This window comes from Tachysurus fulvidraco, chromosome 16 (genome assembly GCF_022655615.1).
Source record: "Tachysurus fulvidraco isolate hzauxx_2018 chromosome 16, HZAU_PFXX_2.0, whole genome shotgun sequence".
Classification (NCBI taxonomy): domain Eukaryota; kingdom Metazoa; phylum Chordata; class Actinopteri; order Siluriformes; family Bagridae; genus Tachysurus; species Tachysurus fulvidraco.
In genome coordinates this window covers 13770965-13794034 of record NC_062533.1, presented here as the reverse complement: position 1 = coordinate 13794034, position 23070 = coordinate 13770965, and the positions used below count along the sequence as shown (strand labels likewise).

Below are 23070 nucleotides of genomic sequence, written 5' to 3'. Positions count from 1 at the left end.
AGTAAACACCTTCCTCAAGCCATTCCTGAACAGTTTTTTCAGTGTGACAGAGGGGTGCACTTGGTCTACACCAATGTTTAGGTAGGTGGTACAATTAAAAAGTAACATCCACATGAATGCCAGGGAGGAACATTACCCAGAGCATCACAGAGCCTTTGATGGCTTGCCTCTTTACCCATAGTGCATCCTGATGCCATCTCTTCCACAGGTAACCGTGCCCATTTTCTGTTGCCTAAAATATCCCACTCCTGGAGAATACCGGTGAATCACAAAAAAATAAATGACAAACCTCTCCGAAAATCTGGCTTATTTCTGGAGATGTTATAAAATCTCCGTCAGCTCCCAGCATGTCATTCTTCACATAATATCCCTGTTGAGAAGATACACAAACATTAGTGGTGTAAGGAATAAAGCCTGTTGATAAAACCATAGTGTTACAGAAAAATAACCAACAGATGGCGTGATGCTTCTGGTGGAACCACACAGTTAATAAATTATCAACAACGCCACACACTAACGTGTTGTATTCCTTTACTACTGCAGCAATTTTCTGATATTTAAAATATGATTTAATTACAAGAGACTTCTTACTTTTTATCCATTTATCGTTACATTTAACTGAACGCCTACGAGACAAGTTAGTTCCTTTTATGTCTTACATTATAGTAGCTATAAACTCTCATCTCTCATTTTCTCTTACTCTTTAAGTTAAGCGCTCCGTCCCAAAGACGTATTATTAGAATGTTAGAATATTAGAATGAGTGCCGAAATATTAACCTGAGATACCTGAGAATAAATCAATACCTTTTGACCAATCAAGAACTGCTGTAGTATAAAATGCAGCAGAATTCTGTGACCGAATGAGAGACACCGCACGTTTACAGAGACCATGATGATGTGAGACGCAGACACGTACCGAGACTGGGTTAGTTAGAACTTCACGCATGTACTCAGCGACAGTGATGGGACCCGTGGCTGTGATTTTGGACACCAGATGCCTCAGTACTGAGGGACGAGGAGACCGTTTATCTGACGAAGAGCTGGAACAGCTTCTACTCAACATCCTGATCCAGTGCGCTGGAACATATTTTATGTTTTATGTGAATGGTAAATGATAAAATCTCACACCCACACACTCTCTCTCACACACACACACACACACACACACACACACACACACACACACACTAATGTATCATATCAAGACACTTCTTTGCACATTGTAAATAGAAATAAAGGGAATAATGAGTCTGAAAAACCTTCTTACCTTTCAGTGATGGGGTAAGAAAACACACTGATGTCCTGCTAATGTTGATCAGCTTCTGAATTGTCTCCATTTCTTTGGTAAATAAAACTGCACTCAGGATCACAAACACTGTTACTAATTAACACTAACATTGTTTTCAATAAAACTGATTTATCAAAAGTCCTTTTGCTTCTACTATCGTTTCAGTGGAATACTAATAATAATAAACAGTTGCAGATCAGAAAATCATGCGTGCACACACTTACAGGCACACACTTACACACACACTCACTCACTCACACACACACACACACACACACACACACACACACACACACACACTCACTCACTTACACAGACAGACACACACACACACTCTCACACAGACAGACAGACACACACACACACTCACACAGACAGACAGACAGACAGACACACACACACTCACACTCACACACACACACACACTCACTCACTTACACAGACAGACACACACACACACACACACACACTCTCACACAGACAGACAGACAGACACACACACACACTCACACAGACAGACAGACAGACACACACACACTCACACTCACACACACACACACTCACACTCACACTCACACACACTCTCTCTCTCTCTCTCTCTCTCTCTCTCTCTCTCAAGGTAAATAAAAAAGGCATGTTACCTGAACTCTAGTCAGAATACTACTCTAACACGCATGCGCACTTCCTTGTTCATGATTGGATAATTTCCTCTCTGACCTTCGCTGTAAAAAATCCTATTACACCGTAAAACACAACCGTCCAGCTTTAATTTTTATTAACATTAGTAATTATAAAATATCAAAACCAACATTGTTTACAGTGAAAGATTATTAATAATAGTGTAACACGTACATTTTCGTAGCTTACTTAAATGCGTCACGATTTTCGATCTTCCAGGACCTTCGCTTTTTCCAACGCCAGTCTCAAATAACTTACTACCGCCCTTGATAGGTTTCCTACGTAGGGTGCGACTTAAGTCAGCTCTCGCCCTAGAGTAGTGCACTTTATACTCAATAGAGTGTCGTTTGGCACGGAGCCGGTGCGTGTTGATTTTTTTATTTCCAGCATGGCTCCGAAAGGCAAGCGGCGGCCAGAGAAAGCTGGAAGATTTAAACAAAACGAAAATGACACGATTAAAAACGACAACAACGACAGCGGGAGTGATGAAGGCCAGAAAGAGGAAGACGAATTTACCCTGGATGATGTGCTGCGTTTGGGAGGCACTAAGGTAAAGCTCTGGGTTTCATCTCCAGCGCCATGAACCCACGTGGGAACCTGCAAAAGTGCCCAGTTGTAGCTGGAGTTAAAGGAATTATCTGTAAAACACAACAGGGACTTAATTGAACTGTGATAATACTTAAGTGACAATAATGATTAGGAAGTTATATTAAAAAAAGTATGTAAACTAGCGGTTAAGATGTTGGACTACTGATCAGTAGGTCATGGGTTCGAATCCCACATCCACCAAGCTGTCACTGTTGGGCCCCTGAACATGGCCCTTAACCCTCAATCTCTCAGGTGTATACACTGACATAAAAATGTCAGTCACTCTGGATAAGGGTGTGTGCTAAACGTTGTAAATACAGTGTTAACTGTGTAAAAAAGAGAAATATACAACTGTATGTACACGAAAGAAGGATCTAGGAGGTAAAATTGTAGTAAAAATTCAGTGTAAGTTTACTTTTCCTAAAAGTCCTTCATCAAATATCCGTGCAGTTATAAAACATCAGTCGGTAATCATATAACATGCTGTTTTGTTTTTGCTTGGGTTTATTAAATAACATCAAATGAACAACTCCAACAAGTCCCTGCTTTCTCCACTAGTGATAGTTAATGTTAAATAGCATGTTGTGCTCTTTTTATAGTGCATTGCATGTCCAGTAAGGTCTAAGTAGACAAATATACTGAACCTGTTCGTGTTTTGCTTTATCAACAGGCAGACTATGTCATGCTTTCTGCAGTCGATGACAGTAACGAGCTGGTAAATGGTGGAAAGAAAGGTGCGATCGATGAATTGGAGGAAGGTGAGCTACAAGAGTTTATCACCAAACTGGGAATCCAGTCCTATTCAGGACAGATGGTTGTTGAAGATGAAGATGAGGATGAGAATGAAGAACAAAACAAAGAGAAACAATCCAAACCCATTGTGGAAACGAAGAGCAAGAAAAAAGATGCCTCTAAAGTGGAGTCCAGCAAGACGCTCGAAGTCGAGCAAGAAGCCGAGCCGAAGAAGAGCGAGTCCAAAAAAACAAGCAAAAAAGCCAAGCAAAAAGAAGCCGACCTTTTTGAATTTTACCCCCGTCAGATTCTATTGGTCAAGCCTGGAGGAAAATGGTATGACATAGACTACACTTCTGAGACTAGCACTTGTGCTCAGGACGAATCACAGATTTCTCGGTACAAAGCTTTGGCTCAGAAGCTTCTAGAGGCAGAAACAAATCTTTACAAAAATAAGAAAACCCTACAGAAAGGAGCAAACACAGTCTGGATGAAGAGCGTCGTCTCGACCGGGACATTGGCAGACAGGATGGCAGCTATGACAGTGCTCATCCAGGATGCTCCTGTGCACTGTCTGGAGCACATTGAGAGCCTGATCACTATGATGAAGAAGAAAGGAAGTCGTAGGCAAGGCCTCATGGCTTTGGACACGCTTAAAGAGCTGCTGTTGTCTGATTTGCTCCCAGAGAATCGGAAACTGCGGAGCTTCTCCCAACGCCCGTTTAACCAGCTAGAGGAGCGTGCGAGTGGAAACCGAGATGTCCGAGACCGGCGCCTTGTCCTCTGGTACTTCGAGCACCTTCTCAAGCTACAGCTGGCTGAGTTTGTAATAGCTCTTGACGCTTTGGCTCATGATACGGTCCTGGCCACCAAAATGAAAGCTCTCACCACAGCTCTTGAGTTGCTCTGCAACCGGCCTGAGCAGGAGAAAGCCCTTCTGATGCAAGTCGTCAACAAACTGGGAGATCCAGAGTACAAAATTGCCTCGAAGGCCTCATATCTGCTGGAGACACTCCTTCATAAACATCCCTTGATGAAATCGGTGGTGTGCATCGAAGTAGAGCGTCTGATGTTCAGACCCAACATAAGCGCCAAGGCTCAGTATTACGCCTCCTGCTTTCTCAACCAGGTGATGCTGAGCCACGACGAGGCCGAGCTTGCCACCAAACTCATCACTATCTACTTCAGCTTCTTCCGTCTCTGCGTCAAGAAGAAGGAGGTGGAGTCTAAGATGCTGGGTGCGCTGCTGAGCGGCGTCAACAGGGCTTATCCATACACCAAGGCCGGAGATGAGACGGTCCGGGAGCAGCTGGACACGCTGTTTAAAGTGGTGCACATCGTGAAGTTCAGCACAGCTGTGCAAGCTCTCATGCTGCTCTTCCAGGTTATGGATTCTCAGCAGAGCGTTTCCGATCGATACTACGTCGCCCTTTACAAGTAAGCGCACATGTTTCGAATTTGTGGAACAAAAGGAAAGTGGACTAAACTATAAATGTGTAGTTTCCTTGCTATATTTCCTTCCAACAGCGTTTTAGACTGATGGTATACATAGTCTGTGACCTAATGATACTTTAAATGTGACTGAATGAGATTTCACATCACTTCTGTTGCTCTGGATAAGAGCATTAAATACTGTAAATGTAAATATAGATATATTCCCAGATAATGTCTGATCAGCACATGGGGATAAATCAGTAACCCAGGTGTAAAGATTACATATCCTGACTGTTAGTTATGGCCTGGTGGCTCAGGAGGCTTGTAATCAGCCGCGTTGTCATCATCTTCTCTCATTCAGCTATAAGACTTGAGCATAAGTTTTAAGGTTCTATTCTGTGCTATTGTAAAAAGCTAAAGTCTTAGTATTAGTTACAACATTTTACAGAATCAGGAACATGCAGGCATGTGGAAACCATGACAAAACCGAGCAAACTCAAGTGCAGCACAAACCTGTCATGCATTTTGTCAGTAAAAAAAAAAGGGGGCAATCTCAAATAATTACGCTTTATGGGTGGTGGGAAGAGAAAGTACCACAGCTCATTGGAATACAGTCGAAGTTAACTGAATATTGTAACTGTCATGTGTGCGTCTCTTTTTTTCTACAGAAAACTGTTAGATCCTGGTCTGTCAGTAAGTTCGAGGCAGAGCATGTTCCTCAACCTGCTGTACAAATCTCTGAAAGCCGACATCGTCCTGCGCCGTGTTAAGGCCTTCGTGAAGAGGCTGCTGCAAGTGAGCTGTGAGCAGGGCCCTACGTTTGCCTGCGGAGCGCTCTTCCTCGTGTCCGAGGTCATGAAAGCCAAACCTGGCCTTAAGATCATCCTACAAGAAGGGGTAAGACATTGTTTAGGGTGGTATTACGCTCTACCTCAACCTGTGTACTCAGTAACATAGATAATTCATTAGGATGAAGAGGAGGAGAAGTTTCAGGACCTTAAAGGGGAGGAGGAGGATGACAAGAAAACCAACGATGATGATGATGACGAGGAAGAAAGGTTTGTGGATGCGGATAAAACTGAAGAGGACCAGAGCAAAAAACCTCAGCAGATTAAACCAGCTGCATCATGGGTACATCACCAAAACCTGGAGGGTAAATATGAAATGATATTTTCTGTAGTGATATGTGATTTTGTTTCTTAGTTCTGTATGATTCAGTATCACTTGCTGTATGATTCTGTCCCACTCACAGTATCACTTGCTGTATGATTCTGTCCCACTCACAGTGTCACTTGCTGTATGATTCTGTCCCACTCACAGTATCACTTGCTGTATGATTCTGTCCCACTCACAGTGTCACTTGCTGTATGATTCTGTCCCACTCACAGTGTCACTTGCTGTATGATTCTGTCCCACTCACAGTGTCACTTGCTGTATGATTCTGTCCCACTCACAGTGTCACTTGCTGTATGATTCTGTCCCACTCACAGTGTCACTTGCTGTATGATTCTGTCCCACTCACAGTGTCACTTGCTGTATGATTCTGTCCCACTCACTCGCTCACTTGCTGTATGATTCTGTCCCACTCACAGTGTCACTTGCTGTATGATTCTGTCCCACTCACAGTGTCACTTGCTGTATGATTCTGTCCCACTCACTCGCTCACTTGCTGTATGATTCTGTCCCACTCACTCGCTCACTTGCTGTATGATTCTCTCCCACTCACAGTGTCACTTGCTGTATGATTCTGTCCCACTCAGTGTCACTTGCTGTATGATTCTGTCCCACTCAGTGTCACTTGCTGTATGATTCTGTCCCACTCAGTGTCACTTGCTGTATGATTCTGTCCCACTCACTCGCTCACTTGCTGTATGATTCTGTCCCACTCACTCGCTCACTTGCTGTATGATTCTGTCCCACTCACTCGCTCACTTGCTGTATGATTCTGTCCCACTCACAGTGTCACTTGCTGTATGATTCTGTCCCACTCACAGTGTCACTTGCTGTATGATTCTGTCCCACTCACTCGCTCACTTGCTGTATGATTCTCTCCCACTCACAGTGTCACTTGCTGTATGATTCTGTCCCACTCCCTCGCTCACTGTATGATTTAGTATCACTCACTGTATGATTCTGTCCCACTCACAGTGTCACTTGCTGTATGATTCTGTCCCACTCACAGTGTCACTTGCTGTATGATTCTGTCCCACTCACTCGCTCACTTGCTGTATGATTCTGTCCCACTCACTCGCTCACTTGCTGTATGATTCTGTCCCACTCACTCGCTCACTTGCTGTATGATTCTGTCCCACTCAGTGTCACTTGCTGTATGATTCTGTCCCACTCACAGTGTCACTTGCTGTATGATTCTGTCCCACTCACTCGCTCACTTGCTGTATGATTTAGTATCACTCACTGTATGATTCTGTCTCTCAATGTGTCACTTGATGCATGATTTGCTGTATCATTGTCACTTACTGTATGGTTCCATGTCTTTTGCAGTATGATCATTAATATGCACATACTGTATGTATCTCGGTCTTGTTTGGAAAACTGTTTCTTTATGCAGGAGGAAAGGATTTGGAGGTTTATGACCCCATGCACAGAAACCCTTTATACTGTGGAGCGAATCACAGCACACTCTGGGAGCTGCAGAAGGTAAGATGAGCTAGATGAGGTGTGTCTTACAAGTCACAGGTGTCAATAAGTCTAGTCACTGATTGGCTAATTTGTGGTTCATATGAGCCTGTCAAAAAGCACAAATTTGTACATGTTCGTCAAGAACATAAAATCTGCCGATGTCTGCGTTGCTGTTATTCACTCTGTACATTTGTCTCTTGTAGCTCGCTGATCATTTCCACCCTTCTGTAGCTCTCTTCGCAAAAACCATCTTGCAGGTGAGTATTTCAATGTAGTGACATATTACTGACTGATGATCATATGGCAATATATTGTGTTTACAATACACATGATTTTATTTTCCTCTGACAGGGACAGCACATCCAGTACACAGGGGATCCTCTACAGGACTTCACGCTTATCAGGTTCTTGGATCGATTCGTGTTCAGAAACCCCAAACAAATGAAAGGCAAACGTACGTAAAATATTTTACCATGCTCTCTGACTGCTGACATTATAAAACACTGAAATGTGCGTCTGATCTCTGCTTTGTCTTCTGTCTCAGAAAACACGGACGCGACAGTAATGCAGCCGAAGCACAAAAAGACTACAAACATCCGCTCGTTACCTGGTGAGAATCTCAGTCAACTAGAAGTACTGAAAGCTAACATTTGTAGGAATATTAAAAGGAGTGTGTGGGTTTTTTTCTGCTTTACAGTAAACTCTGAAGAGTATTTGGCCAAAGAGGAAAGTCAGATCCCTGTGGATGAGGTGTTCTTCTACAGGTGTGTGTGTGTGTTTCTGGTGTAACCTTTTTGTGCAGTGATAACATCCAGTAAACATTTCCGGTGATTGTTGATCGATCCTGCACGATGGCTTGGAGATATTTTAAGTCATTTCTCTATATAGAATTAATTTAATTAGACCATCCGCATTTCATACCAAAGTTTCCACACTTTTCTTTACTCCGACACTCAGGTTCTTTAAAAAGAGGGAAGGAGTGACGCGATTAAAGAAGCCTCACGGAGACGACGCAGAGAGTGTGGAGGACGTGGACGATGACGAGTTTGACCGACTGCTCGGTAAGTCGACAGGACGAAATACAGCCTGTTCTACTGTGGTCCTATAATCCGATTTTAAATAACATTTCAGTTTACTGTAATATTTTAGAAGCTTTCTTTTATTGATATAAATATATACAAAATCTCCTCAAACTAAGTATGAGCTTCATATTCAAATGTGTTCTTAAAGCCACAGAGCTTCGTAACCCTCTGGGACAGAGAACATAGTTGTTTGCCAAATTTTAACATCCGCAGTAAATGAATTAGTTACATGTTTTTTTTTCCCCCTTAGACACGATTGAGAGTGATGGCTGCTTCACAGAATTTAAAGATGAAGACCTGGACTTTGCTGGGTAAGTGAGGTCTAGCTACTACTGTTATTTATTTATTGTAGTAAATGTTGGGAAACCATGAACTTTCTGGGAGACAAACGTGCACGTGAGATTAAATGAATCAGCAGCTCTTCTCTAATTGGTGCAGATGTTTGCTGTATTGTGGCAAATGGGATAATTCACTCAAATACAACATGGAATTCTTATTTTACTTTTATTTATTCTTTTGTGAGTTGGCCATCAAGAAATTAACAGTGTCATATTTACAAATTATTTTTTACAGCAATGTAAAGAGCAACAGTAAAAAAGGCAAGAAGTCAGAGGATTTCTCAGAACTGGATTCAGAAGATGACCTGGATGACGAGGAGATCTCACTGGGAAGCATGGATGAGGAAGACTTTGGTGATGAGCTGGAGGATGATGGTGGTGCTTTTATGGACCCAGGTGGAGACGATGATGATGAAGGTGAGTGTGTATCTGTGTGTGTGAGGGAGAGAGCAAGAGTGTGTGTGTGTGGGAGAGAATGAGTGTGTGTGTGTGGGGGGGGGGGGCAAGAGTGTGTGTGGGGGAGAGAGAGTGAGTGTGTGTGTGTGTGTGAGTGAGTGTTGCTCACTATCAGTACATTTATTGTTTCTTGCATTGAAGCTAAATGATAGTGTTACATTTTACAGTACCAGAGCTTGAGGAGGATGATGATGATGATGCTGCTTTTGATGGTGAGTTTGTCGGTTCTGTTTCAGTACCTTTCGTACATATTCATCCCACTGATCTTAACAATAGAGCAGCTCGGTTTTTCAGTTAGATTGAGGTCGGGGCTTTAACTGGGACATTGTTTAATGACCTTGCGCTGTTGCTGCCCTTCGGACCAGTCTCAAAACTTTATTCTGGCCACTGAGTCTTTTTCCACTGAGTCATGGACACGTAATTTATTTTCAAACAAATCTTCCAAAAATGATAGTGGTGCATTTGAAAGAAGTTCAGGGAGTGTAAACACTTATGCAGTATATTGTATTATTATTATATTTGTTGATAATTAGTTACTTCTGTGTTTAGACTTTGATGATGACATGGATGAGGCAGCAGAGATCAGCACAGGAGGCAAAAAAGGCAAGAGGAAGTCATCTGGACCTCTCGGACTGTTTGGTGAGTCTTTTTGTCTGTCTTTCTTTCTTTCCTTTCTTTCCTTCCTTCTTTCCTTTCTCCCTCCCTCCTTCCTTCTTTGAGTAGCATTACGCTTCATGCTCCTAAAATGAAATGTTCTGGAGGTAGGTTTGCAGTTTGTTAATAAATTTCTCCAGTGTATATGTGCATCATATCGTACAAGATGGAGAAGCAGCGTACAGTCATGTGAACGCTATCTTCACTCCCACTGGTAGTCCAGGCATCGAGTCGCTCCATATTTGCATAAATGGAACCATGTTCCAGAACAAAAATAAGTTCTAGTTTTTTTTTTTTTAACAAAAAGTTAATAGAGAACTCCTTTGTTGTGTCTTCACTGTGAACATGTGCTTCCTCAGATTCCAAACCAAGCAAGAAGAAAAAGAGAGGAAAGATGGAGGATACGGCCATGTTTGCAGCAGCCGAGGAGGTAACATCTGAGCTTCTTATGTTTTTAGCCTTTATCTCCACTTTAACTAAATTAAGTTTTTAATAGACAATTTTTCATGTGAATTATATTTCAGGATGAATATTTTATCAGAAATACTGTTGAATTCTCAATTCTGATTGGGTGGATTATTACAAGCTCAGCCTGGAATCTTCAATTTATACCACAACAATTTACAAGTGATTGTAATGTTTAGTGTGTGATTAATTGCTGTTGTAGAACTTCCATGGAACTGAGTAGACCTTAAATAGTTATTTGTTAAATATCCACTGAAAAATCTAAAGCCATTGGTTAGATATTAACTGAATGATTTAATGTTTCATCATTTACAGTTTGGTGATCTGCTGGATGAAAACTCCGATATGAAGTTCGACAACATCGGGATTAACGCGATGGCTAACAAAGACAAAGCCAGTGAGTATTGAACATTTTTGTGTACTTAAAACCAAAGAGGATCAAAATAGATTGAAAATGACTTTAATGAATAATTATTAAATGTTTTAAATGACTTTTGGCTAGATGCCAGCCAGATCCCTTCACAAGGGTGAAGCCACAAACTTTATAATCATTGACGGCGATCATTTAACACAATATTTGTTCATACGTTGTGGAAAAAAATCTCCTCATGCAGTCTGTTTTTGCTCCTCATCTTCAGGTGTCAAACAGCTGAAATGGGAGGTCCAGCGTGATGATTGGCTCAGGGGACGTGATGTCAAGACGCTCAGGAGGAAGAAGGCCATGTTTAACAAGAGGAAACAGTTTGGGAAAGGCAAACCAGGCAAAAAGACTGCAGGCAGGAAGAAGTGATGGCTTTCGTCCTCCGGAGTGTTTCTGTCTGTCTAGCTGTCTTTCCGTTCCTGCCCTGTAGACCACACGCTCTGATCGGCTTCCCGGATGCCGTAGTTTCCGGCCCATTCGTTGGACTTGTAATAAACTGAGTGAGAGAATGAAAGCTGTTAATTCGGTTTCAGTTTGTAGTCATTAATTGCTATGTTGGTGGCAAATATTTCACAAGACAAAAATCGTCAACATGTAATAACTACATTTTGTAATAAATGTAATTTTACCGTTTGTCTCTCTTTTTTTTTAACGTTTTATATTTTTACTATTTATTGGACAATCTAGTATTTCTTTCTTACTTCCTTACCTTACTTCCTCCCCTTTCTAGCTTCCCTCCCTCCCTTTAGAACAATGACACTAAACAAAGTGCTCCACATCCTAGATTATGTTAGAAATTTGGAAGTTGTTTTGCCATTTGTGTTATGTAGATTTTATGATGAAGAAAGGGAAAACAAAGAAAGAAAAAAATGACAGGAGGAAAGTAAGGGAAGGAAGAAAGGAAGGGAATGAGGGGAAATTAGATTGTTCTAAATTGTCTTGTAAATCAAACCTACAATGCAATGCATCTAATTGCAGTCTAATTAGGAGGAATGTCATCATGCAACAAGGGACTTCAACAGGGTCGTGGACGATTATAGACACAAAACATTAACCTAAATGATTGGAGACTGAAAGGAGAAACATCATAAAACAAACAAAAAAGAGGGGGAAACCCCCCCCCCCCACACACACACACAAATGAACCATCAGTGTCTCACCATCAAAAGATATGCAACCACATATGAAGTTTTATTTACCTTCATGTTGTTCCAGTACTTCTGTTCACTTAGAAATTGCATGCTTTGTAACCAAAGGTGCCATGGTCTTGTTTAACAAATGTAGATGTAAATATCAGGAAATTAAAGTGGAAATTCTGATTTGCTTCATCTGCATCTTTTGAATGCAAACTCAAAAGTTTTCAGTGTATAGCAAAAACTAAAGTATTGGCCTGATGGTATTATCTATCTATCTATCTATCTATCTATCTATCTATCTATCTATCTATCTATCTATCTATCTATCTATCTCATATGTCTTATAAAAATATATCTGTTACAAATACTACATAAAGTAACCATTACAATTGAACACTTCTGACACCACCAAGTCTAGTTCTTTCACACTTTTGACCTTGATATGACCTTGTTCCTGTCTGGATCAGTTTATCTGCTAGTTACAATAAACAGCGTGTGAAAATTGTATGGATTTTCCATTTACCTTCCAGAATCGAGGGAAAGTGTTTGTTCATCGTGCATCTGAAATCTGTGGGGTTACAAAAAGAGACACTTGTGATCATTTGACATCATCGGACTCCTATCATGATGTACTGAAAAGTGTTTACGCAGGAAGAGCATGCCACCTCGGCTCGTGTTCATTCTGTAATAGAGCCCGTAAGCCGCAGACACGCCAAGCACCTCCAGAAAGAGAACTCCTTTAAAAATCTTCCTGGCCAATGGCTCCATAGTTTTGGGGGGCATCTATAATAAAGAGAGGATAATAATGTATATAAGAGGTTATAATGTAACCCAGCTGAAAAATCCAGCTTGATATGATAACATGGTACGTGAGTTTCTACAGAGTGCTAAATTGTAGGCTAGTAATTTTTTATTTATTTTTAAACCTCACCAGTTTAGACCAGTGATAGAGAAGATTGAAAGGAACTGAACAGCACTATAAAGATGACCAGTTGGAATCAGAGAAATAGTGTTAACAGCGTTTTTCTGCCACCTAGCGGTCAACTGGTATATTGTCACCATTTGGGACTTGAATAAATGCAATAAATTAATACATTTTCTTGAATCAACATACACAGTAAGGGTTTGTTTAATTATATTATTTTTAATTAATATTTGTTTTTATATCTGATGTATTGGAAGTAGAAAAACAACACAGAGAAAAACAAGGCCCAATAATGACCTTCTCTTGCTTTCTGCTTGGCCACAGGAGCCTATTATTTGCATCTTTTCAGCAAATATTTCTATAATAGCGTCTTTGATAGTTCTACTATTTAAAGACTCACCTTCGTGAATTTGCACGTTGCCAAACGCGTTATTCTTCCCCCACTCGTATTCCGACAATTCCCGCCTCCTGCTCTAGAATTGGATAATCGTATAGCGCCTCCTATTCTCTGATTGGCTAGAATGTTCAACGACACGATTCTGATTCGACGGTTCAGCTAGTACTCGAGCGTATACAAGGAATACGGGTGGGAAACAAAATAAACTGCAACATAAAATGTGCTTCCTGTTTACGGAAACCTCATTAAGACATAATTCATAGTACAGTAGCATAGATATCTATACACTAGATGTCGCATCGGGGTCGTAAAAATGCGTCAAAACCGCCGCCATCTTTGTACAGTGCTCTTGTACTTTAAATGCATAGATGATGCCGGGCTTCTGTGCTGCGTTTGGATGTTCAAACGAAAAAAAAAAACATAAAACCAGACAGCAAGAGATTACATTACACAAGTGAGAATGTGTTTTATGATATTGAATGGTAGGGAATTATATTTCTATAATTATATAGTTACGTTGGTTTGTTTTGGTCCTTGGTTAACGACCACAGCTAATCCATGCTAGTTACTCATAAGTTTTTGACAGTTTTAATAAAACAGACAATGTTTGTAGATTCCGAAGCTCTTAATAAGGACGTTAAAAATTGGCCCATACTTTTTTTTGCTTAAAGGTGAAAAGACCCAACTTTATATATGTTTTGTAAGATTCCCTTATCTGTCAAACATATTTTATTAGATTGCCCTGGACTTAACACAAGCAGATAAAGAGCAGATAAGCTCTTTTTTCAAGTTACTTCACTTAAGGACATATTTAATGAGATTATGTCTGAAAAGGTTTTGGATTTTTTTTTTAATCTTATATTAATTAAAAAAAATGTATAATATGACTTGCTGTGTATATTTGTTTTGTTTTATTGTATTTATACGATATTTGTGTTTTTGTAATAGAATTTTTGCCATTAAAATAGCTTTTGATTGCTGACAGGGTATTAAATAAAATAATCAGAATCTGAATCTGTTTGTAGAATCCCAAGTGATAAACAGAGACATCAGTCATGGACAAGTTGCAGGGACACTAAACACTTTTTTTAATGGTTAAAAAGCTGCCAGTCCTGGAATGATGTCATCAGTTAGCTGGCAGTGTAACACACAAGTTCATCCTCAAAGTATAACTTTTTTTTTGTTTATGTAACTTTATTACATACTTATTTAATGTGGCAAAAGTATTGCGGGAAAGGAATAAATTAAAGAGTGAACAGTCTTTGGCACTTCAACTATTTAACTTTCACATTATGTTCCTCTCAAATTTGTGATTTGCTTCCACCTGCAAATTGCTTTGTGTACTATATTTAATAAACCAATACAATTTAAATGTTTAAATGAACATGTATAGTCACACCATTGTAGCAGTGTTGCATGCAGTAGGCTATAAGGTAAGTAGTGATTGTTCATTTGAAGTTTACTCGAGTGGAAGAATGTAAGTAATAAATTTACACTAGCACTATGCATTATATTGTGAAAAAGTAGATTATCTTAATATCAAAACCTTAAACTTTCTCTGGACTTAACGATAAATACATGTCTGATCTTTGGAATGAAACTAGAAATCGCATTCATGACGATTCATGGTGATTTTATTTCTTTGCCTACATTGACGCTAATGCATTAAGAGGAGGGGTCCCCTGCACCAAGATGGCGGCTCTATTGACGCATTCGTTCCAATGTACTGCCGTATACAAGGCGACATCTAGACAGATTTCCTCCTAAGATGAGCCTCACTAATAATATTATCTGTACTCTGTGTGATTTTTTTCATATTACGGATGCATGGCGCTATTATCACCCTGATGTAACTGAATATACTTGGAGTAATAATTTGTTGTCTTCTAAATCTAGAATAGATTTTTTTTTGATTTCTCAACAGTTACTGCAATATGTGTTTGATGTCAGTCACCAATATGCTCCATTTTCTGACCACTTAGTAATTAAGCTGATTTTGCAGACTAAACACAGGGAGAGTACTGTACGTGGTTACTGGAAATTGAATAATAATCTGCTAAAAGATAAAATTTTTAATGATCAAATCAAGGGATTAGTTAATGGATTTTTTTCAAATAATGAATTTGAGTCTCATGGTGCTAAATGGGAATATTTTAAATATAAAGCAAGATTAATAGCTATAAATAGATCTGGTAGAGAAGCGGACTTGCTAATTAAAATAAATACCTTAATCAAAAAAGAGAATCTTTCTGTTACAGAGATTAGTCCGTTAAAAACTTTGCAATTGGAATTAGACAATATATATTTAGAAATAGTTAAGGGTGCCTTTGTTAGATCTAGAGCGAGATGGCTTGAGGAAGGAGAAAAAAATACGAGCTTCTTCTTCTCACTTGAAAAGAGGAATTTTAAAAGGAAAAGCATCTCTGCATTAAAAATTAACAATTCAGTTTCTAAAAACCCTGAAGAAATTGAGGAATTTGTTACTAATTTTTATAGGAACCTGTACTACCCTGATTTACAGGCAAACCAAAGTATGTTATACCTACAACAGATTAAGAACTATATACCTCAAATAAGTGACGAATTTAAGTTGTCATGTGAGGCAACTGTTTCTTTAAATGAAATGAGAGATGCAATGAAATCAATGAAAAAGGGGAGGTCGCCTGGCTCTGATGGCCTTACTTTAGAATTCTTCATACAGTTTTGGGAGATTTTAGAACAACCTTTCTTCTTAATGCTTCAAGAATGTATAAAAAATGGTACAATGACTCCTACTATGAAACAAGGGGTGATATCTCTCATTCCCAAACCAGATAAAGATGTAACTATAATTGATAACTGGCGCCCTATCACTCTTCTTAATTTTGACTATAAATTAATTGCATCCATATTTGCCAATAGATTAAAACAGCATTTACATTATGTCATTAATGAGACACAGACTGGATTTATGAAAGGTCGTCATATTAGTTGTAATACTCGACTTGTTCTGGATCTTATTGATTACAGAGATGAAATCAAGTCTGATGCAATTATCTTATTCCTTGATTTTTATAAGGCCTTCGATACTGTAAAGCATCAATTCCTTATAGACTCTTTATGGGCTTTTGGATTTCCTTCTAAACTCATAAATATTGCTCAAATGCTGTACAAAGAAATAGATAGTTGTATAATTTTAAATTCACGTACATCACCAAGGTTTCCTGTCCTTCGCGGAATACGTCAAGGTTGCCCTTTGAGCCCCTTTTTATTTTTATTTGTTGTTGAAACACTATCCATAGATATTTTGCACAATAATAACTTTTCTGGCCTTGATATCTTTAATAGAGAGATTCGAATCTCACAGCTAGCAGATGATACTACTTTATTTTTGAAAGATAAAGAGCAAGTTTCTCCAGTTTTAACTACAATCAATGCCTTCTCTAACGCTTCTGGGCTTAAACTTAATTTATCTAAGTGTGAAATTATTTGCTTGTTTGACACTGTGGAAACTGAAATTGAAAATATACCAATTAAAAATGAAGTGAAATATTTGGGAATTCATATAACAAAACATTTAATTAGTAGACAATCTCTGAATTTTTCTCAACGGTTATTGAAAGCAAAATATATTTTTAATAATTGGCTCCAAAGAGATTTATCAATTTTAGGCAGAGTTTTCTTGTCCAAAACAGAAGGATTATCCAGGTTTGTGTACCCTTCCCTGTCTTTAGCTGTAGATAATCACACCTCCAAAAATATAGATAAGATTTTTCTTGATTTCATTTGGAGCAATAAGTCACACAAGTTGAAGAAATATGTTTTAGCAAACAAAAGGAGTTTGAGCTTATGAAAGCTTTATGAACATCCATCATTGTCCTGTTCCATTTAGAGAATTTAACTCTGTTATTAAGGCAATTCCTGATGGATTAATATTTCTAATGAAAGCTTCCCTTACCCATGAGTCATGCACAAAACAACTTTCACAGTTATTTTTGGGAGGTGTCTCGCTTTTAAGTAAAGATTGTAATAATAAATGTATCGTCAACTTTTTCAATCTCGAAACTCAATTTCTCCAAAAGGAAAATTTTTTTTGAGTTCTAAAATAGATAACATTAAATGGAGGAAAACATGGTTATTACCATATAAATACTGTATACCGAATAAAGTGAAAGAAGTGCACTTCAAAATTTTGCATAATATATACCCTTGTAATGCAGCTTTATCTAAATTTTGTGATGTAGCTGATATATGTACCTTTTGTAAAAAAGAAAGTGAAGATGTTTGTCACTTATTCTTCTCATGTAATGTTTCTTCACTCTTCTGGAAAGATTTGAGTCTCTATTGTTTTTCTAAACTTAACATGAATGGTGTTTTCTACATTAAGGATATTGTTTGTTTTTTTGAAAACCAAAACAAATCTTTAGAATCAACTGTTAACTTTCTTATCCTCGTGGCAAAGTTCTATTTTCACAAACAAAGATTTCTTAAGAAAATACCTACTTTTATAGAGTTCTTATGTGTAGTAGAACATTTAATTAAATCACTGAGAGTAATTGATAACAAAAAATGTATTTCTTTTTTGAAGAGATATGATGAGATCTTTCATGTAACGTGATCAACACGGTCTTTTTTTTTTCTTTTTCTCTTCGTACCCTCTTTTCTTTACTTGCTATATTTATGCCTATTTTTTTTCTTTCTATTCTCATACATCTGTTCAATTAATGTTGGATATATTGTTGATACATTTTATGTAATGTACACATAGTTGTCTTTGTTGTTATCATCTTTGAATTTGCAATAAAAAAAAAGAAAAAAAACAAAAAACAAAAAAAAACAAAACAAGGCGACATCTAGTGTATATATCTCTGGTACAGAAGCGGGATACAGGACTAGGCCTGATGTTATAGTTAAAATACACCATAATTCAGTTAGTTCCACGTGTTAAGGGTGGGAAAGGTATTTTAGGGTTGATTTAGGACCAGTATGTAATTGACTATAATGAGAATGTGAACACACACACACACACACACACACACACACATGGAAAATATGTGTGTATATTCTGATGTATGTTTAGGTTTATTTTAACTTATCAAAATTAACTGCAGATAAAAATTATATAACATTCTACCTACCCACCCATCCATCCATCCATCCACACACACACACACACACACACACACACACACACACACACACACACACACACACACACACACACACACACACACACACCATTTTTGATAATGTGAGAAAACGACATGTCCAGCAGAGGGCGGATAAATAAAGTGTTTTACTTTACTGTGCAGGGTTAAAAAAATTTTTTTAAAGGCACACCATAATGTACATTTCATGTAGAAAAGATCTCTTGCTTTGCTCCAATGTCCAGTAACATTGCTCTTAATAATTTTTTGTTTATTTATTTACAGAACAATACTTCAATGAATATAACTTTCTTTTATTGTTGTTTAACATGATATTATCTATATGATACTTTAAGAATGAATTCTTCTGAGTCTAAGATGCTGTGTGCGCTGCTGAGCGGCATCAACAGGGCTTATCCATACACCAAGGCCGGAGATGAGACGTCCGGGAGCAGCTGGACACGCTGTTTAAAGTGGTGCACATCGTGAAGTTCAGCACAGCTGTGCAAGCTCTCATGCTGCTCTTCCAGGTTATGGATTCCGATCGATACTACGTCGTCTTTTACAAGTAAGCGCACATTTGTTTCGAATTCATTTGATGTGTCTAGGTATTCACCAGAGGATGACTAATTAAAGCTTTTCTGCAGCAGCTGGAACAAAAGGAAAGTGGACTAAACTGTAAACGTGTGTTTCCTTGCTATATTTACTTCCAACTGAGTTTTAGACTGATGGTAGTCTGTGACCTAATGATACTTTAAATGCGACTGAATGAGACTTCAAATCACTTCTGTTGCTCTGGATAAGAGCATCTGTTAAATACTGTAAATATAAATGTAAATATATATTCCCAGTGTGAGAGAAAGAGTGTGTGTGTGTGTGTGAGAGAGAGCGAGTGTGTGTGTGAGAGAGAGAGAGAGAGAGAGCGAGAGTGTGAGAGAGAGAGTGTGTGAGAGAAAGTGAGTGTGTGTGAGAGAGAGAGAGAGCGAGTGTGTGAGCGAGAAAGCGAGTGTGTGTGTGTGTGTGTGTGAGAAAGTGTGTGTGTGAGAGAGAGAGCGAGTGTGTGTGTGTGTGTGAGAGAGAGAAAGTGTGTGAGTGAGAGAGAGAGAGCGTGAGTGTGTGTGAGAGAGAGCGCGAGTGTGTGTGGGAGAGAGACAGCGCGCGAGTGTGTGTGTGAGAGAGCGAGTGTGTAAGAGAGAGAGCGAGAGCGTGTGTGTGAGAGCGTGTGTGTGTGAGAGCGTGTGTGTGTGTGAGAGTGTGTGTGTGTTTGAGAGTGTGTGTGTGTGAGAGTGTGTGTGTGTGTGTGAGAGTGATTGTTGCTCACTGTCAGTGCATTTATTGTTTCTTGCAGTGAAGTAAAATAATAGTGTTACATTTTACAGTACCAGAGCTTGAGGATGATGATGATGATGCTGCTGCTTTTGATGGGGAGTTTGTCGATTCTGTTTCAGTACCTTTCGTACATATTTCTGTTCTGTTTCTGTCTGTCTAGCTGTCTTTCCGTTCCTGCCCTATAGACCACACTCTCTGATCGTCTTCCCGAATGACGTAGTTCCCGGCCCATTCTTTGGACTTGTAATAAACTGAGTGAGAGAATGAAAGCTGTTAATTCGGTTTCAGTTTGTAGTCATTAATTGCTGGTTGGTGGCAAATATTTCTCAAGATGGAAAACAACAGGTGAGACTGGGAGGTTTCACCTACAGCATTCGGACAATCAGCACTGGCGCTCCACAGGGATGTGTCCTCTCCCCACTGCTATTCTCCCTCTAAACTAATGATTGCACTTCAAGTGACCAAACTGTTAAACTCCTGAAATTTGCAGATACTATGCTCATTTGTCTCATCCAAGATGGCAATGAATCTGCATACCAACAGGAGGTGAAGCGACTGGTGCTATGGTGCAGTCAGAACAGTCTGGAGCTAAACACAAAGCTCAAAACTGTGGAGATGATAGTGGACTTTAGGAAAGACCCCTCAACACTACTCCCCCTTACAATATCCAACAGCCCGGTGTCATCTGTGGAGGCCTTCAAGTTTCTGGGCTCTACCATTTCCCAAGACCTGAAATGGGAGTGCAACATAAACTCTATCATCAAAAAGGCCCAGCAGAGGATGTACTTTATACGTCAATTAAGGAAGTACGGTCTGCCACAGGAGCTGTTGATGCTGTTCTACACTGCAGTCATAGAATCTGTCCTGTGCACATCCATCACCATCTGGTTTGGTGCAGCAACAAAACAGGACAGAAACAGACTGCAACGCACTTTTAGAACAGCAGAAAAAATAAACCGGGCAGGAAAAATCACTACTGACAATTCGCACCCTGGACATAACCTCTTTCAGCTCCTCCCTTCTGGCAGGCGCTACAGAACTGCTTACTAAAACAGGAACAGTTTCTTTCCGCAGGCAATCACCCATATATATATTTATAACACACACACACACACACACACACACACACACACACACACACACACACACACACACACACACACACACACACACACACATATATATATATATACACACACTGTATACCTACAGTTTTGATCTTAGGCTTTTCATTAATCAGCATTATTTTATTGTTATTTTATATTTTAATTTGAAAACGTTTTGCATTTGTTTGTTGTTGTTGCTAGTTTGAGTTTAGGAATACAAATTTCAGCATTATCAGTAATCTGTGTGTGCATTTTCCTTGAGAACCAAGAAAGTTGACTCATGATACCATTTGTTTATTATATCGCAATCGCATATCGCAATCGCAATATTGACCTCAATAATCGCAATATGACATTTTCTCCAAATCGTGCAGCCCTACACACTACTGCTGCTGTATATTGCACAAAAAGCATAATATTGCACAATAGTTATTTGCACTCCCACACTTTATGTACATTACTGATCGTTCATATTCCATATTAATATTTTATATATTTTATTCATTCTATATCCATATTTTATACTTATTCTGTCTATATTGTATCTCATCATCTGCATTGTTTTCTTGTATAGTATTGTGTTATTTATGTCCTTTGAGAGCCACAAACTGCTGGAACCAAATTCCTTGTGTGTGTCAACACAATTGGCCAATAAATCTGATTCTGATGTAGAGTTTATGATGAAGAAAGAGAAACAAAGAAAGAAAAAAATGACAGGAGGAAAGGGAAGGAAGAAAGGAAGGAAATGAGGGGAAATTAGATTGTTCTAAATTGTCTTGTAAATCAAACCTACAATGCAATGCATCTAATTGCAGTCTAATTAGGAGGAATGTCATCATGCAACAAGGGACTTCAACAGGGTCATTGCATGGTTTGTAACCAAAGGTGCCATGGTCTTGTTTAACAAATGTAGATGTAAATATCAGGAAATTAAAGTGGAAATTCTGATTTGCTTCATCTGCATCTTTTGAATGCAAACTCAAAAGTTTTCAGTGTATAGCAAAAAGTATTGGCCTGTATGGCAAGATGGTATTATCTATCTATCTATCTATCTATCTATCTATCTATCTATCTATCTATCTATCTATCTATGATTTTATGTCTTATAAAAATATATCTGTTACAAATACTACATAAAGTAACCATTACAATTTAACAGTTCTGACACCACCAAGTCTAGTTCTTTCACACTTTTGACCTTGATATGAACTTGTTCCTGTCTGGATCAGTTTATCTGTTGGTTACAATAAAAACCAAGAAAAAATTAGATGGATTTTCCATTTACCTTCCAGAATCGAGGGAAAGTGTTTGTTCATCGTGCATCTGAAATCTGTGGGGTTACAAAAAGAGACACTTGTGATCATTTGACATCATCGGACTCCTATCATGATGTACTGAAAAGTGTTTACGCAGGAAGAGCATGTCACCTCGGCTCGTGTTCATTCTGTAATAGAGCCCGTAAGCCACAAACACGCTAAGCACGTTCAGAAGGAACGCTCCTTTAATAATCTTCCTGGCCAATGGCTCCATAGTTTTGGGGGAATCTATAATAAAGAGAGACACATTTAATACATCACAGAATCAGAATCAGAAAGATCTTTATTGCCAGGTATGTTTTCACATACAAGGAATTTGTCTTAGTACAGAAGCTAAGAAAAATTCATCGTATGTGAAAACATACCTGGCAACCCAGCTGAAAAATCCAGTTTGATATGATAAAGTTTCTACAAAGTGCTAAATTGTAGGCTAGTAAAAAAAACATCTATCTATCTATCTATCTATCTATCTATCTATCTATCTATCTATCTATCTATCTATCTATCTATTTTTAAACCTCACCAGTTTAGACTAGTGATAGAGAAGATTGAAAGGAACTGAACAGCACTATAAAGATGACCAGTTGGAATCAGAAAAATAGTGTTAACAGCGTTTTTCTGCCACCTAGCGGTCAACTGGTATATTGTCACCATTTTGGATTATTATTTGTTTTTATATCTGATGTATTAGAAGTAGAAAAACAACACAGAGAAGAACAAGGCCCAATAATGACCTTCTCTTGCTTTCTGCTTGGCCACAGGAGCCTATTATTTGCATCTTTTGAGCAAATATTTCTATAATAACGTCTTTGATAGTTCTACTATTTAAAGACTCACCTTCGTGAATTTGCACGGTGCCAAACGCGTTATTTGTCCCCCACTTGTATTCCGACAAATCCCGTCTCCTACTCTAGAATTGGATAATCGTTTAGCGCCTCCCATTCTCTGATTGGCTAGAA

At 38.8% G+C, this 23070-nt stretch overlaps 3 protein-coding genes and 1 long non-coding RNA gene across 9 annotated transcripts in view; 1 reads left to right on the top strand and 3 right to left on the bottom strand.

Annotated features, from left to right (window-relative positions):
- Positions 1-2244, bottom strand: part of ndufaf7 (NADH:ubiquinone oxidoreductase complex assembly factor 7) — a 9715-nt gene extending 7471 nt beyond the window's left edge. The window contains exons 1-5 of the mRNA XM_027155375.2: positions 2141-2244; positions 1930-2022; positions 1268-1354; positions 917-1077; positions 290-370 (exon numbers count right to left, since the gene is read on the bottom strand). Coding sequence (XP_027011176.2) covers positions 290-370; positions 917-1077; positions 1268-1337 — 312 coding nt within the window. The 5' untranslated portion in view covers positions 1338-1354; positions 1930-2022; positions 2141-2244. The remainder of the gene's footprint in view (positions 1-289; positions 371-916; positions 1078-1267; positions 1355-1929; positions 2023-2140) is intronic.
- cebpz (CCAAT enhancer binding protein zeta) lies at positions 2035-19864 on the top strand. Of its 2 annotated transcripts, XM_027155373.2 has the most exons (17): positions 2035-2516; positions 3225-4723; positions 5389-5617; positions 5690-5873; positions 7290-7378; positions 7564-7617; positions 7712-7814; positions 7905-7970; positions 8058-8124; positions 8318-8421; positions 8693-8753; positions 9016-9197; positions 9404-9448; positions 9786-9875; positions 10250-10320; positions 10671-10752; positions 10994-11409. In XM_027155373.2, the coding sequence occupies exons 1-17, from the start codon at positions 2355-2357 to the stop codon at positions 11143-11145; spliced, it is 3240 nt and encodes a 1079-aa protein (XP_027011174.1). In that variant the 5' UTR covers positions 2035-2354; the 3' UTR covers positions 11146-11409. The 2 variants fall into 2 exon arrangements, with proteins under 2 accessions (XP_027011174.1, XP_047657525.1); XM_047801569.1 differs by lacking the exons at positions 9404-9448; positions 9786-9875; positions 10250-10320; positions 10671-10752; positions 10994-11409 and adding an exon at positions 19740-19864.
- Positions 10800-23070, bottom strand: LOC113648262 (protein CEBPZOS). Of its 5 annotated transcripts, XM_047801571.1 has the most exons (6): positions 22949-23070; positions 22223-22339; positions 22081-22125; positions 12578-12695; positions 12436-12480; positions 10800-11272 (listed from the first exon to the last, which is right to left on the bottom strand). In XM_047801571.1, exons 4-6 carry the CDS (start codon positions 12693-12695, stop codon positions 11178-11180), a joined length of 258 nt encoding a protein of 85 aa, XP_047657527.1. In that variant the 5' UTR covers positions 22081-22125; positions 22223-22339; positions 22949-23070; the 3' UTR covers positions 10800-11177. The 5 variants fall into 5 exon arrangements, with proteins under 5 accessions (XP_047657527.1, XP_047657526.1, XP_047657528.1 ...); XM_047801570.1 differs by lacking the exons at positions 22081-22125; positions 22223-22339 and having other exon boundaries at positions 22949-23068; XM_047801572.1 differs by lacking the exons at positions 22223-22339; positions 22949-23070 and having other exon boundaries at positions 22081-22127.
- On the bottom strand, positions 18615-19940 carry LOC125138996. Its single transcript, XR_007138082.1, has 2 exons — positions 19812-19940; positions 18615-19010 (listed from the first exon to the last, which is right to left on the bottom strand). It is a non-coding gene; the product is annotated as an uncharacterized LOC125138996 (long non-coding RNA).